We start from the raw sequence: 13,989 nt of genomic DNA on the forward strand, positions 1-13,989 counted from the left end.
CGTGTCAGTGAGCTGATCCTTGTTGTTGAAGCTTCATAGCCTGTCTTTATCCTTCCTCTGTCTCACTCTCTCCTGACCTACATCAAGATCTCACTACTGAAGCAGGTAAGACACTGAGACTGCTTGTCTTTTAGTGACATTTAGACAACTTACTTACTTCACTTTAAATTATCATAATGTCTAAATCCTAACAGTTTTCTGAAAATACTATTATACTAATAAGATTGTGATGCAAAATGATGTAAAGTAAGTCACACGCATGCCGATGCTTTCCCGGGTTTACATGTTTTTCCAATAATGTATCCTAAAATCCTAATCCTAACCTAGCCTAAATCCTAACAGTTTTCTGAAAATACTATTATACTAATAAGATTGTGATGCAAAATGATGTAAAGTCAGTCACACGCATGCCGATGCTTTCCCGGGTTTACATGTTTTTCCAATAATGTATTGAACACACAATTTCTAATGAAAATCTTTAACGATTAAGCCCTTTGCACACAGGCGCGTTTAACCGCACGGATAAAACGGACAATATAATTTTTTGAAAAGAAAACAATGATTCTCTATGACCTCATGCACACCGGCTCCGAATTAGCCGTGCGACGAGTGGCTGCCGCCGTGCGTTTCTTTCTCGATCGAACCCAGTTCGATTCGTGCGTCTTGTCGCATGCGGTAAAAAACTCATCACTCCTTTTATGACTCCTTTTTGGATCCGCAGCGCCGATTCCGCACAGCCTTGCACACCAAATCCAATGCGTTATATTCATGCCGCAAACGAAAAAAACGCAACTGTCCTGTGTGCAAAGGACTTTAGTCAATCGAAATAATGTCATAATTAAAACATGTATATTTATAGGCCTGTCTTGTAATAGAGATTCTGATCTCATTGGGACTAAATTGGTTAAATAAAGTTTAAAGTGTGTGTGTGTGTGTGTGTGTGTGTGTGTGTGTGTGTGTGTGTGTGTGTGTGTGTGTGTGTGTGTGTGTGTGTGTGTGTGGGGCTGTGGGCTATATACCTTACATCGTAGTACTGTATAGCCTAAACTGTTGTGTAAATCCATACACAATTTGATATGACACTAATAATAACAAGGAGACAGCAGACGAAACGTTGCACTGGCACTAAAGTTTAGTGTAAACAATAGACTGTCGGTACAAGGATGCAGAAAATGCGACAGGGAGTAAAAAAGGACATACTAGGGCTGTCACTGCGCAACATGAATCTGATACTAATACAACCGATCAGTGAAAAAGGTCATTGTGTTTTGTCCTCACACTCAGTGACACATACAAATTACAAAAGGTCACAGATATTATGTAAATTCTTTATTTTTGAAGGCATCTATGCTTCAAAATATGTATAACATCATTTGACTCTCTCTCTCTCTCTCTCTCTCTCTCTCTCTATCTCTCTCTCTCTCTCTCTCTCTCTCTCTCTCTCACGCAGAAAAGACAACAGACATGAGTGGAGATTCAAGCCGCAAGAAGGAAGGGGAAGGTATGTGCAGGACACATAACCCAAATATCTTTTTATATATATTATAAGACAAGCATAAAGTTGTTAAATCATGTTTCTGGAAATGTCAAATATATAGCATCCATAATCATATCATTTTAATCCAACAGCTGTCGTAAAGAATGATGAAGAAGTTCGGGTTGTGCTGGTTGGAAAGACTGGAGCTGGAAAGAGCGTATCTGGAAACACCATCTTGGCATCTAAAGTTTTTGAATCCAAATTTTCGCTTGAATCTCTGACAAAGAAATGTGAAAAGGGCAGTGGGGTAGTGGCTGGTAGAAAGATCTCTGTTGTTGACACACCAGGCTTTTTTGACACCAGGTTTAGTAAAGAGGGAATCTTTAATGAGATCAAACAGTGTGTTTGTTTTGCTGCTCCCGGTCCCCATGTGTTCCTGATTGTGATTAAACTGGGAAGATTCACAGAAGAGGAGCAGAAATCAGTTGACATGATTCAGGAGGTATTTGGCCAAATGTCAGCCAAATACACTATGATTCTCTTCACTCACGGTGATGAGATTGGAGATCAAACAATTGAAGACATCGTGAAACAATGTCCAAAACTGATCGGAAAATGTGAAGGTCGCTATCACGTCTTCAAGAACAAAACCAAGGATCCCTCTCAGGTCACTGAGCTGCTGGAGAAAATCAACAAAATGGTGTTGGAGAATGGAGGAAGCCACTACACCACTGAGATGTTCCAAGAAGCAGAGAGAGCCATAGAGGAAGAGAAACAGAGGATTCTTAAAGAGACTGAACAGGAGAGACGTAAAGAGGAGGAAGAACTGAAGAGCAAATTTGAGAAAAGGATTGAAGAAAAACTGGAACAACACAGATCTGCTAGAAAGATGGAAAAGAGTAAAAGTAGAGAGACGGAAGAAATGAGGCAGGCCCTGGAAAAAAGCGCAACCCAGTTGAAAGAACAACGAGAACAACTAGCAGAGTTGAAAGTACGATATGAACAAGAAGCCAGAAACAAAGCTGAGAAATGTAACATATTCATGACAGCTGGACAAGCTATTGGACGTGCTTATCAAGGAGAGATTGGTGCGGCAATAGGGGGTGTTGTAGGGACTGCAGTGGATAAATGGGTCGGTACTTCATTGAGTTCATGCACAACCCAATGACAGCGATTCCCAACCTGTGAACCGGGGCACATTGTTGACCGTGAGGATATTGCAAGTGGGCCCCCAAATGAATTTGGCAAAACACAAAGATTTTAATGATAACTTGAGGTTCGGGCGAAACACCTACGTTCTGGTGTACTGTATTTACATTGATATGTATTTCAATGTATATGTATTTTATCATTAATATGCGTGTCCTATCTAAATAAACAAATAAAGTAAGTAAAGTGAATTTGTTATTTTACTCCATAAACATAGCCTTTTATGGGTTTTCCTACTACAGTTGACTTTCTTTTGGTTGTTTTCAACAATCACAGGGTCCCCCTTTTTTAACTCATATAACATTGAATGAATACTGTGTTGAACAAATACAACACAGTACTTACAACACAACAGTACAATACAACGTGAACACAATGCAAAATAATGGTATTTACAATAAGGTCAGGGTGAGGTAAGGATAGGATTTGTTTTCTTTTACCAGTGCTGCACCCGCTTCTGCTGAGTTTTGAGTATAGCAGCCGCCTGTAAGTGACTTTTCAGAGCGGTTTTAAAGGAATATAGCGATTTACACTCCTTTAATGCCTTCGGTAGGGTGTTCCACATTTTAGAGGCATAGCAGGAGAACAAATTTAACCCTTTGCAAAAAACAGAGAACAACCGGGTGCTCAAGGGAAATAAAAGCGTCTTAAAAAGTGTGGCTGCCACGATCAGTGGGAAAAACACTGTTAAAAGGACGAGGGGATCCGAGCACTCAGGATAAGGAGGAGAGGGAATTAATAGTTAAAACAAATGTATTACATTAAAACCGACATGTTTCGACTTTGCAGTCTTCTTCAGGGCAAGAACTGGAGCACCAAACATACAGAGCTATTAAATAGTGTCTATTCATGTGATGTTACAGATAAACAGGCAATTAATGACCATTGTTGTCAAAAGACACACCCAAACTACGCAAGTGTGTGTGTGCATGTACACTGATTGTGGTGTCTGCACACTGCAACACACACCCATAGTATGTCCTCGTTCTGAGCATACAGAGAAGTCTGAGACTGCACTATAAGTGTAGGAGACATATTCAAATAGGCTATCATAATAACAAATAACAAAAAAAACCAATAAAGAAAATACATGCAAAAAGGGTATACTCAAAGTACCTCAAACAGAAAGGAAAAAAATGCATTGTACGAAATATCATGTAAGAAAAAAGAACGAAAAGAACAACTTATAAAAAACACATGAAATCAATATCCTCACTTAGACCAGGAGGAGTTAGGGCGTCTAGGGAATGTATCCAGAAAGTTTCACGTTGATTCAGTTTTTTGAGACGATATCCACCTCTGGTGAAGGGTTTGACGTGTTCAATGCCTGTGATACGTAAAAGAGAATCATTACTCTTGTGGACTGTCTTAAAATGTCTAGCTATTGGGTAATCTACGTTGTTAGTGCGTATTGTAAATGTTATGTTCAGCCAATCTGTCCCTGAGCCGGCGTTTAATTTAACCCTTTGTTTGAGCCAAATCTGGGGTTGCATCTAATGATAGGTATGTCCTCATTATCAATAGTCCAAAAGGAAGCACACAAATCCGAAAATGTAAATTGTACAGGAAGTGCTGGAAAACCATATGCATGCACTGGAGAGAAGATACGTTTTTTCTGCACGTTACGACCAACTCTAGGTCTTCATCAGCTCCAAATTATGATCATCATATGTCATTAAGTCACTAAAAGTATAATCTTAATTACTTCCTGTCAACCACAAACGTAGCCTACTTGCGTGATTACATCAGCAAGCCTTGTGAATGAATATAATATGAATCATGATTTCATTCAACTGCGTGATTTTCATTAGGGAGACACCCTCGGGCAGTGTTACTTGAGGACAGGAGATCAAGATGTACCAGCTTTTTTTTTGGCACGGTATAGGCAACTGTACTGTTGTTGAGTTGAGGTGAGAGTCAAAAACAGATACGTACATGATGATTGATTAATGAAAGGCATGAAATGACTTAAAGGAATGCAAAGGTGCCTAACGTTGATCTGAGGTGACAGTACCGGTTTCTGCTAGGGCACATCACAGGGGAGGGGGAAAAAAATCTTTGGTTGTGGTTGCTCTGGGAATGTTAGGTAAAATTCATTAATTTCTATGTCCCTGATGTTCATCTCTGGGAGTTTCAGCATAAACCTCAAGCCACTATCACCCTTGGTTTTTGGGGGCCACCAAAGAAAATCTTGCTTGCTTAGGGCCACCAAAATCCTAGAACCGGCCCGGCAAGGTGAGCAAACATTTAGGTTGGAGACTTGGAGGTCAGAAGTATGATGCATGATGGTTAGTCCCTATACTCTTTTAGGGTATTTTTTTTTCTTCTCTTCTTTGTCACATTATATTTGCCTCTGCGTGACATGTGTCCACTGTGTTTAGTCATTCTATATAGGGAACAGTAAAGCGTTATTATTGTAGCACTTGAGGGCCATTATTATTTTTTGTATAGTTATGTAGTTTTTATTGATATTACCCCTAATTCCTCTCCCTAAACTTCTTTGCATTTTTGTTACTATTTTGAAAAACATTTTAAATAGTTAAAATAGCTGATCTATAAGCTCACAATGTGTCGGATGTAGATCAGCTATTTGAGGTATTTTAATGTTTTCAAAATAGTGGCAGTTAAAGAGCTAAGGGTCCATTTGCTTCCATTTTGAACACATTCAGTCTCTGTTACAGACCTGTAACATGTAGGCAGGCAGACAGAGCGAGCTTGTAGATCAGCTATTTTTGCCATTTTGTCAGGCAGACGGGTAAAAAAAGGAGATCAACAATGGAAAATAATAGCCAATCTGCAAGGTATACTGACATATTACTGACCATGATGCTGGTTACATGGTCAGTAATAATATGGTCAGTATCATGGCAGTAATATTAGTATCATGGCCAGTTTAGTGTCAGTATCATGGTCAGTACCGTGTCAGTATGACTATTATACTGACCATGATACTGACACGATACTGGCATGTCAGGCAGCCATGATACTGACCATGAAAGTCAAGCAGACAGACATGCAGGTAGGCAGAAAGGCAATCAAAAAAACAAACAAACAAACAAAAAAAAGTTAAAGTTAGATGTGTGTGTGTGCGTGCGTGCGTGCGTGCGTGCGTGCGTGCGTGCGTGCGTGCGTGCGTGCGTGTGTGCATGCGTGTGTTATACTGTTGTTCCACAAAATGTTGGAGATATACTGTTTGTCCAGATTCCATAAGTATTATGTGTGATATTTCCTAATATAGGCAGGCCTATAAGAGTTAAGCAAAGACATCTAATTGAATATAATGAGGGGGAGTACATTAAGAATTTAGCAGATTAGAAACTACTAGTTTGTGGTTTACAGTCTGGTAAATCACAAAAATATCTATATTCAAAATTTGAAAAATATGTACTTAGATGGTTATTCGTCTCAGGTCCTCATTTGTTCTCAAACATGGGTTTGATGCCATGCTGCCTCCAAAATGAGGAATGACCTACCAAAATATAAAGATGATGGACAACGATACGTGCACTGGAGAGAAGATATGTTTTTCTGCACGTTACGACCAACAGGTCTTCATCAGCTCCAAATTATGATAAATATTTCATACATTTTTATATCATAAGTCTCTAAAAGTGCAATCTAAATTACTTCCTGTCAAACGTGAACATACCGTGTAATTACATCAGCAAGACCTTATGAATATACAAATCATGATTTCATTCAACTGTGAGATTTTCATTAGGGAGACACCCTCTGGGGGGGGGGGGGGGGGGGTGTTAGGAATCTCCATGTATGGGCATAAAAGGCATTGTATCCCAGATGATTCCCTGTATGGAGAACCACACTAACAGAATCCATATATGGCCAAGACAGATGGCGCAACCTCGCCCTACTTTTCGCCCTTAGGCGTCTATGTTATGTGAAGCAGCACATCATGTCTCCGTCTGAAGACAGGCAGCAGTAAAGCATTATTATTGTAGCACTTGGGGGTAATTTTGTTTTTGCAATATTATTGGTATTATTGGTGTGTTATGTAGTTATTGATATTAGCCTATGGGACACTTTCAATTTCTCTCCATTTATGAAAATCGGCTTTACTATCAAGTTATGCCCTCCTTTGCCTTGGTAGCAAACAGTTTCTTCTAAAGAGAGAGAGAGAGAGAGAGAGAGAGAGAGAGAGAGAGAGAGAGAGAGAGAAATAGAGAGAGAGAGAGAGAGAGAGAGAGAGAGAGGGAGAGAGAGAGAGAGAGAGAGAGAGATGCACTGATTCGTGTATCTCACCTCAAATGTGTTCAAATACATATTTTAATGTACTGTTTCAGTTTAAAATAATAAACATAATTCATGTCATCTTGAGTTGGTTAAAGTAGCAGCCCTATTATGATTCTTTTCTTCTTTTTGCATCTAATGATAGGTACACTACAGTACACTGTGTGATTTTCATTAGGGAGACACCCTCTGGCATTGTTACTTGAGGACAGGAGATCAAGATCTACCTGCTTTTTGTTTGGCACGGTAGGCAGCTGTACTGTTGTTGAGTTGAGGTGAGATTCAAAAACAGATACGTACTACATGATGATTGATTAATGAAGGGCATGACAGGACTTTAAGGAATGCAAAGATGCCTAACGTTGATCTGAGGTGACAGTACCGGTTTCTGCTAGGGCACATCACGGGAGGGAGAAAACAAATCTTTGGTTGTGGTTGCTCTGGGAGTGTTAGGTATAACTGTGCCAAAATTCATTAATTTCTATGTCCCTGATGTTCATCTCTGGGAGTTCCAGCATAAATTTCAAGTCACTATCACCCTTGGTTTTTGGGGGCCACCAAAGAAAATCTTGCTTGCTTAGGGCAGGGGTTCCCAAACTTTTTTGTCTCGGGGCACCCCATAAATATTTTTTGAATCCGAGGCACCCCTAAATTATACTTTTCACTCCCAGCACCTTATATTTATAGCATATCATCGTTGTCGGGTGGAAACCTTGTATGTCCAAAACCGTTCGTTTTGTATTTATCATCTATAAAATGTACTAAACTAGTGAAAACAGCAGATCTACAACATGTACTAAACAATCTATAAAATGTACTAAAGGCGTTGTGTGCTTGTAGATCGGCTGTTTTCACTAGTTTTGTGCGACTGAGGTTTCTGCCTGACAGTGATGATATTTTAGTGATTATGTTGCGAGGAAAACGTTAAGATAATAGCCATTTTGGTTAGAACTGACAGAAAATAACTGTGTACTTCAAGTTTAAAATGATACTAAATATTTTTTGTGTCCAAATAAATTCCAAATATTATCAAATTATCTCGCGGCACCCCTGGACTGCCGTCGCGGCACCCCAGGGTGCCCCGTCACCCACTTTGAAAACCTCTGGCTTAGGGCCACCAAAATCCTAGAACCGGCCCGGCAAGGTGAGCAAACATTTAGGTTGGAGGTCAGAAGTATGATGGTTAGTCCCTATACTCTTTTAGGGTATTTTTTTTTCTTCTCTTCTTTTATTTTATTTATTATATTTGCCTCTGCGTGACATGTGTCCACTGTGTTTAGTCATTCTATATAGGGAACAGTAAGGCGTTATTATTGTAGCACTTGAGGGCCATTATTATTTTTTGTATATGTAGTTTTTATTGATATTACCCCTAATTCCTATCCCTAAACTTCTTTGCATTTTTGTTACTATTTTGAAAAACATTTTAAATAGTTAAAATAGCTGATCTATAAGCTCACAATGTGTCGGATGTAGATCAGCTATTTGAGGTATTTTAATGTTTTTCAAAATAGTGGAAGTTAAAGAGCTAAGAGTCCATTTGCTTCCATTTTGAACACATTCAGTCTCTGTTACAGACCTGTAACATGTAGGCAGGCAGACAGAGCGAGCTTGTAGATCAGCTATTTTTGCCATTTTGTCAGGCAGACGGGTAAAAAAAGGATCAACAATGGAAAATAATAGCTAATTTGCAAGGTAACAACCCATTGCGAAGTGCTGTGAGTTTGTAGTTCGGCTATTTTTGTCTGTCTGACATTAAACTGACCATGATACTACTGTCATGATACTGACCATATTACTGACCATGATGCTGGTAACATGGTCAGTAATATGGTCAGTATCATGGCAGTAATATTAGTATCATGGCCAGTTTAGTGTCAGTATCATGGTCAGTACTGTGTCAGTATGACTATTATACTGACCATGATACTGACACGATACTGTCATGTCAGGCAGCCATGATACTGTCCATGAAAGTCAAGCAGACAGACATGCAGGCAGGCAGGCAGGCAGGCAAAAAACAAACAAACAAACAAACAAACAAACAAACAAACAAACAAACCAAAAAAAAAGTTAAAGTTAGATCTGTGTGTGTGTGTGTGTGTGTGTGTGTGTGTGCGTGCGTGCGTGCGTGCGTGCGTGCGTGCGTGCGTGCGTGCGTGCGTGCGTGCATGCGCGTGCACATGCATGCAAGAGTGTGATACTATTGCAGTAGATTGTATTTTGATGTGCCTTCTTTGCAATAAATTCAGTTTTAATGTTATCTGCTCCCTTTGTCTGCTGAATTGCTTGTATGGACATATACTGTTATTCCACAAACTGTTGGAGATATACTGTTTTTTCCAGATTCCATAAGTATTATGTCTTATATTTCCTAATATATAAGAGTTAAGCAAAAAAATCTAATTGAATATAATGAGGGGGGAGTACATCAGATTAGAAACTACCAGTTTGTGGTTTACAGTCTGTAAATCACAGTCTGGTTATTCGTCTCAGGTCCTCATTTGTTCTCAAACATGGTATGCCAGAGAGAGAGAGAGAGAGAGATGTGTTCAAATACATATTTTAATGTACTGTTTCAGTTTAAAATAATAAACATAAATAATAAATAAAAAACATAAATAAACAACCGTCTTGCTGTCATCTTGAGTTGGTTAAAGTAGCAGCCCTATTATTTATTTTTTTCTTCTTTTTGCATCTAATGATAGGTACAGTACAGTACACTGTGTGATTTTCATTAGGGAGACACCCTCGGGCAGTGTTACTTGAGGACAGGAGATCAAGATGTACCAGCTTTTTTTTTGGCACGGTAAGCAGCTGTACTGTTGTTGAGTTGAGGTGAGAATCAAAAACAGATACGTACATGATGATTGATTAATGAAGGGCATGACAGGACTTAAAGGAATGCAAAGATGCCTAACGTTGATCTAAGGTGACAGTACCGGTTTCTGCTAGGGCACATCACAGGGGAGGGAGAAAAAATTCTTTGGTTGTGGTTGCTCTGGGAGTGTTAGGTATAACTGTGCCAAAAGTCATGAATTTCTATGTCCCTGATGATCATCTCTGGGAGTTCACATGACAAGTCAACCAAAGTGCTGTACAAGTTAAAAACAAAGAGCGAACAGTGCAATAAGAACAAAACAATAGCATACAATGAAATAAGCACAAAAAAGAAAAAGCATTAGCACCAATAAAGGAAATCAGGTGTTGCTAAGAGCCAGGGAGAAGAAATACGTTTTTAAAAGGGTTTTAAAAATAGATATCGACTAGGCAGCTCGAATGTGTATGGGCAAATTATTCCTATATAACCTCGCCCTACTTTTCGCCCTTAGGCGTCTATGTTATGTGAAACAGAACATCATGTCTCCGACTGAAGACAGGCAGCAGTAAAGCATTATTATTGTAGCACTTGGAGGTCATTTTGTTTTTGCAATATTATTGGTATTATTGGTGTGTTATGTAGTTATTAGTATTAGCCTATGGGACACTTTCTGAAACAATTTCTCTCCATTTATGAAAATCGGCTTTACTAGAGAGAGAGAGAGAGAGAGAGAGAGAGAGAGAGAGAGAGAGAGAGAGAGAGAGAGAGACTTTTTTTTACTTTTAAAAATCCCTTTTATTTAAACAATATTGTCCAAATACTGTTCATATTATTCTCACATCAGCACTGTGATGACAATAAAAAACAAAGGCTCCAGGCACTTTTTCTTGAGCAAAACAAAATGACTATTTACTTTAAATTATTTCAGTTTTTCCAGTCACACAATAAATCCTTCCATGTTCTAGACTAGGTACATTAACACAAAGAATCAATTGATACAAAAAGATACACCAATTGTTTGATGCTGTCACCTCTAAGCTCCCTCTCTGCACCGAGTCCTCCTCCACACCCAGCCCGCCCTCGCGGACACAACACTTGTGCAACAGTTTGTCGTCCACAGAACAGCACAAGTCATTTTCAATGTCAAGGAGGGCTCGGTACAGAGAGGGAACCCCAAAACAGCACCAAACAAACCTTGTACAGGACTAAAATATTAGGATGAAAAAGGACCATAAACATGACAAGAGAAATTAAGCTGTCTGTTTATCAGTGTCTTTCAACTCTTGATTAACCTTTGTAATACATTTTTTTTCAACCTAATCTCTTGGTCAGTGAGAGCCGTCCTTTTTTCTTCATATTTAATTTGGCTGATCTCACAAACAGTTTTCCAGGGAAGTGTTTTTCAATTTTCAAAAATCTCTATTTTTTTTTTGTTTTCTGCAGAAATTGTTTCATTTGCGACAGCTCATAACAACCATGATCATCATTTTCCCAGCCATCTGAATCGGAGAATTTCCCGTTTTTGAAAAAACAAAATGTAGTAGGCATGATAGCAATTGCGAAATTGCATGTTTAACCCCCATAGCAACCCCATCTTTCAAACATGGCAGCCATCTTTGTTACATTTTAGGAAAACATAATGGCTGCTATTTCATGAATGCCTGAACGGATTTCCATTCAGATTTTTTTGTTTGAAAGCTGTGAGCAATGTGCACACACGTGGTGCATGATCTAGGCATGGACATGACATTATCAGTGCACTATGAATTACATGGAAGTCTATGGAGACAGAGGCATATGAAAGTACGAAGGTATTTGCAAATGGCGGGGTATGAGTTAAAAGTTATATTCATTTCCCGTGTCCTGTCATTTAAGATCATGAAAAGCATTCTCCTGTGTGACACCACATGCTTCAGTTCAGGCGCTTTACACCCTGAAGCCAACTTTCTGACTGGCACAACTTTACCAAACCTGGCCAGCTCTACAATAAGCTGGTCGCTTATGAACAGCGGGATGTTTGACAGTAAAACTTTAGTCGCAGGTGTAGCGAGAGGCGTTACAGACACGAAGGACCGCCTCCGCGACGCACCGCGCACGGCAGTCAGCGGAGATTAACCCTGCAAGGCCCAGCGTTGCTTTTTGGCAACATTTTTTAAATCATTTAAAAAAAAAATTATAGTTAGTTTTCGTGTTCTTTTTCCACATTAACATCACCATTAAATCCTATTGTTTAGTATTACGATGCCATTGGCCACGATATTTGCATATAAATACCCCCCACAGGGGCTGACATTCACACCTCCCAGAGAAGTTGAAATTCCAGCGTCTGGACGAAGAACATCTCACTTTTTAACTGAAGCTATTCCTCACTAAAACATAAGTAAAATGCCTGTAATATATTTTTTCGTGATCATTAGAATGTCTAGAACATGTATGTTATTATTGTGAAAAATATCTCCAAAATGCAAATTAGAGCATGATTTATGGCTATAGAACCTTACAAAAACATTATTCATTTTTTAACATTACATTTTCCTGTGATTAGGACTCCTACAACAGCATCTGATTTAAAAAAAAAAATTGGCCAGTAGAAATTAATTCGGGTCTTGCAGGGTTAAACACTACACACAATGAATGAAACAATCACTTTGAACAGTAACCCAGCAAAGCATGAAAAAAGAAAGATAGAAACCAAGCTCACTCGCTCCGTAGAAACCTCACTCCACACCACTCCACGCCACCCTCCGCTCACCTCACACACGCATGCACGCAGAGAGAGAGAGAGAGAGAGATTGAGAGATGCACTGATTCGTGTATCTCACCTCAGATGTGTTCAAATACATATTTTAATGTATGTTTCAGTTTAAGATAATAAACGTAATTCACCGTCTGGCTGTCATCTTGAGTTGGTTAAAGTAGCAGCCCTATTATGTTTTTCTTTTTGCATCTAATGATAGGTACAGTATCAGTAGCCTCGCAACAGCCAGACTCTCCCAGGGAGCACATTGATGATGACGTAGCTCGGGATGGCCGTGCGAGGCTAGTACAGTATGTCCTCATTGTGAACAACAACAGAGTCCAAAGGGAAGCACACAAATCCAAAAATCTACATTGTAAAGGAGGCTGGACAACCATATGTGCACTGCAGAGAAGATAAGTTAGTCTACACGTTACGACCAACACTAGTCTTCATCAAGCCCAAATTATGATAAATGTTTGGTGTATTTTACAATGTTTATGTCATAAGTCCCTTAAAGGAGTAGTTCACCCCCAAAATGACTTTTTTACTATTGATTAGTCACCCCAAGGAGACTTGAGTTCAATAATCATCCAGGGCCTTATTTGGGTCCCCATCCAGGGCCATGCATTTGGGTCCCCATCCAGAATCAATGGGGGTAAATTTACTACTAGTAAGACACCTTAGGGTGCCATAATTCTTGGCCATCTGATATATTTCTGATGTATATGGGACCAGTTACTCATATATGGAGACCCCTGCATGATAGTCAACAATTTTATGTCAAAACATGCCCATAAATGGACATCACCAAATATGGGCATTCCCAGATATGTCCTTAATATTGATGACATAATATCCTTATTAATGTCCTTAATATTGATAATATAGCGAGTTAGGGCCTAAGGGCATAAGGGTACCCCCCTTATGCCCATATTATATGGAGATCTGGGAATGCCCAAAAACGACATTCGGACAGGGATCTCAATATATTGGCATAAAATGTATGTTAATTAGTAAAGCCAAGCAGGGCCTTGGTGAGTTAAGGCCTGGGTTTGATGCCTGGGGATCTCCATATATGGGCATAAGGGGTCCTTTATTAATATATATATCTATATATATACATATATGGACTTAATATTAACGGAAGGTAGGGTGTAAATTAGAGTAAAGCAGGCTTTTGGGCCAGTTAGGGCCTGAGATTGATGAAATCAGAAAGTGGAACAGGAAGTGATGTCACAGTGACAGTATGGATATCCAGGGTTTGATCTTTGATGAGGTGAAGTAACGTGACATCACTTCCGTTACAGAAGGACAAGCTACGACATTTTTCATACTGCGACCTTCGGTCGCAATAATCTTTTTTTTTCTTAGGAATGCGACAAATACAAATAAATATTATTGAACTCAAGTCTCCATGATGTGACTAATCAATAGGGAAAAAAACATTTTGGGGTGAACTACTCCTTTAAAGTGCAATCTACTTACTTCCTGTCA

At 39.2% G+C, this 13,989-nt stretch overlaps 2 protein-coding genes across 2 annotated transcripts in view; both read left to right on the forward strand.

The window, feature by feature from the left end:
* The window catches only part of LOC308281527 (extracellular calcium-sensing receptor-like), a gene marked incomplete at both ends in the record, with an annotated part of 71,569 nt that overhangs the window by 45,047 nt on the left and 12,533 nt on the right, over window positions 1-13,989 (forward strand). The window lies entirely within an intron of this gene.
* LOC308281530 (GTPase IMAP family member 9-like) lies at window positions 1,465-5,090 on the forward strand (the record flags this gene model as incomplete). Its single annotated transcript, XM_080721748.1, has 3 exons — window positions 1,465-1,501; window positions 1,630-2,376; window positions 5,068-5,090. 3 exons carry the CDS (start codon window positions 1,465-1,467, stop codon window positions 5,088-5,090), a joined length of 807 nt encoding a protein of 268 aa, XP_080577874.1.

The sequence above is a fragment of the Nannobrachium achirus genome (assembly GCF_963921795.1).
Source record: "Nannobrachium achirus genome assembly, chromosome: 3".
NCBI lineage: Eukaryota > Metazoa > Chordata > Actinopteri > Myctophiformes > Myctophidae > Nannobrachium > Nannobrachium achirus.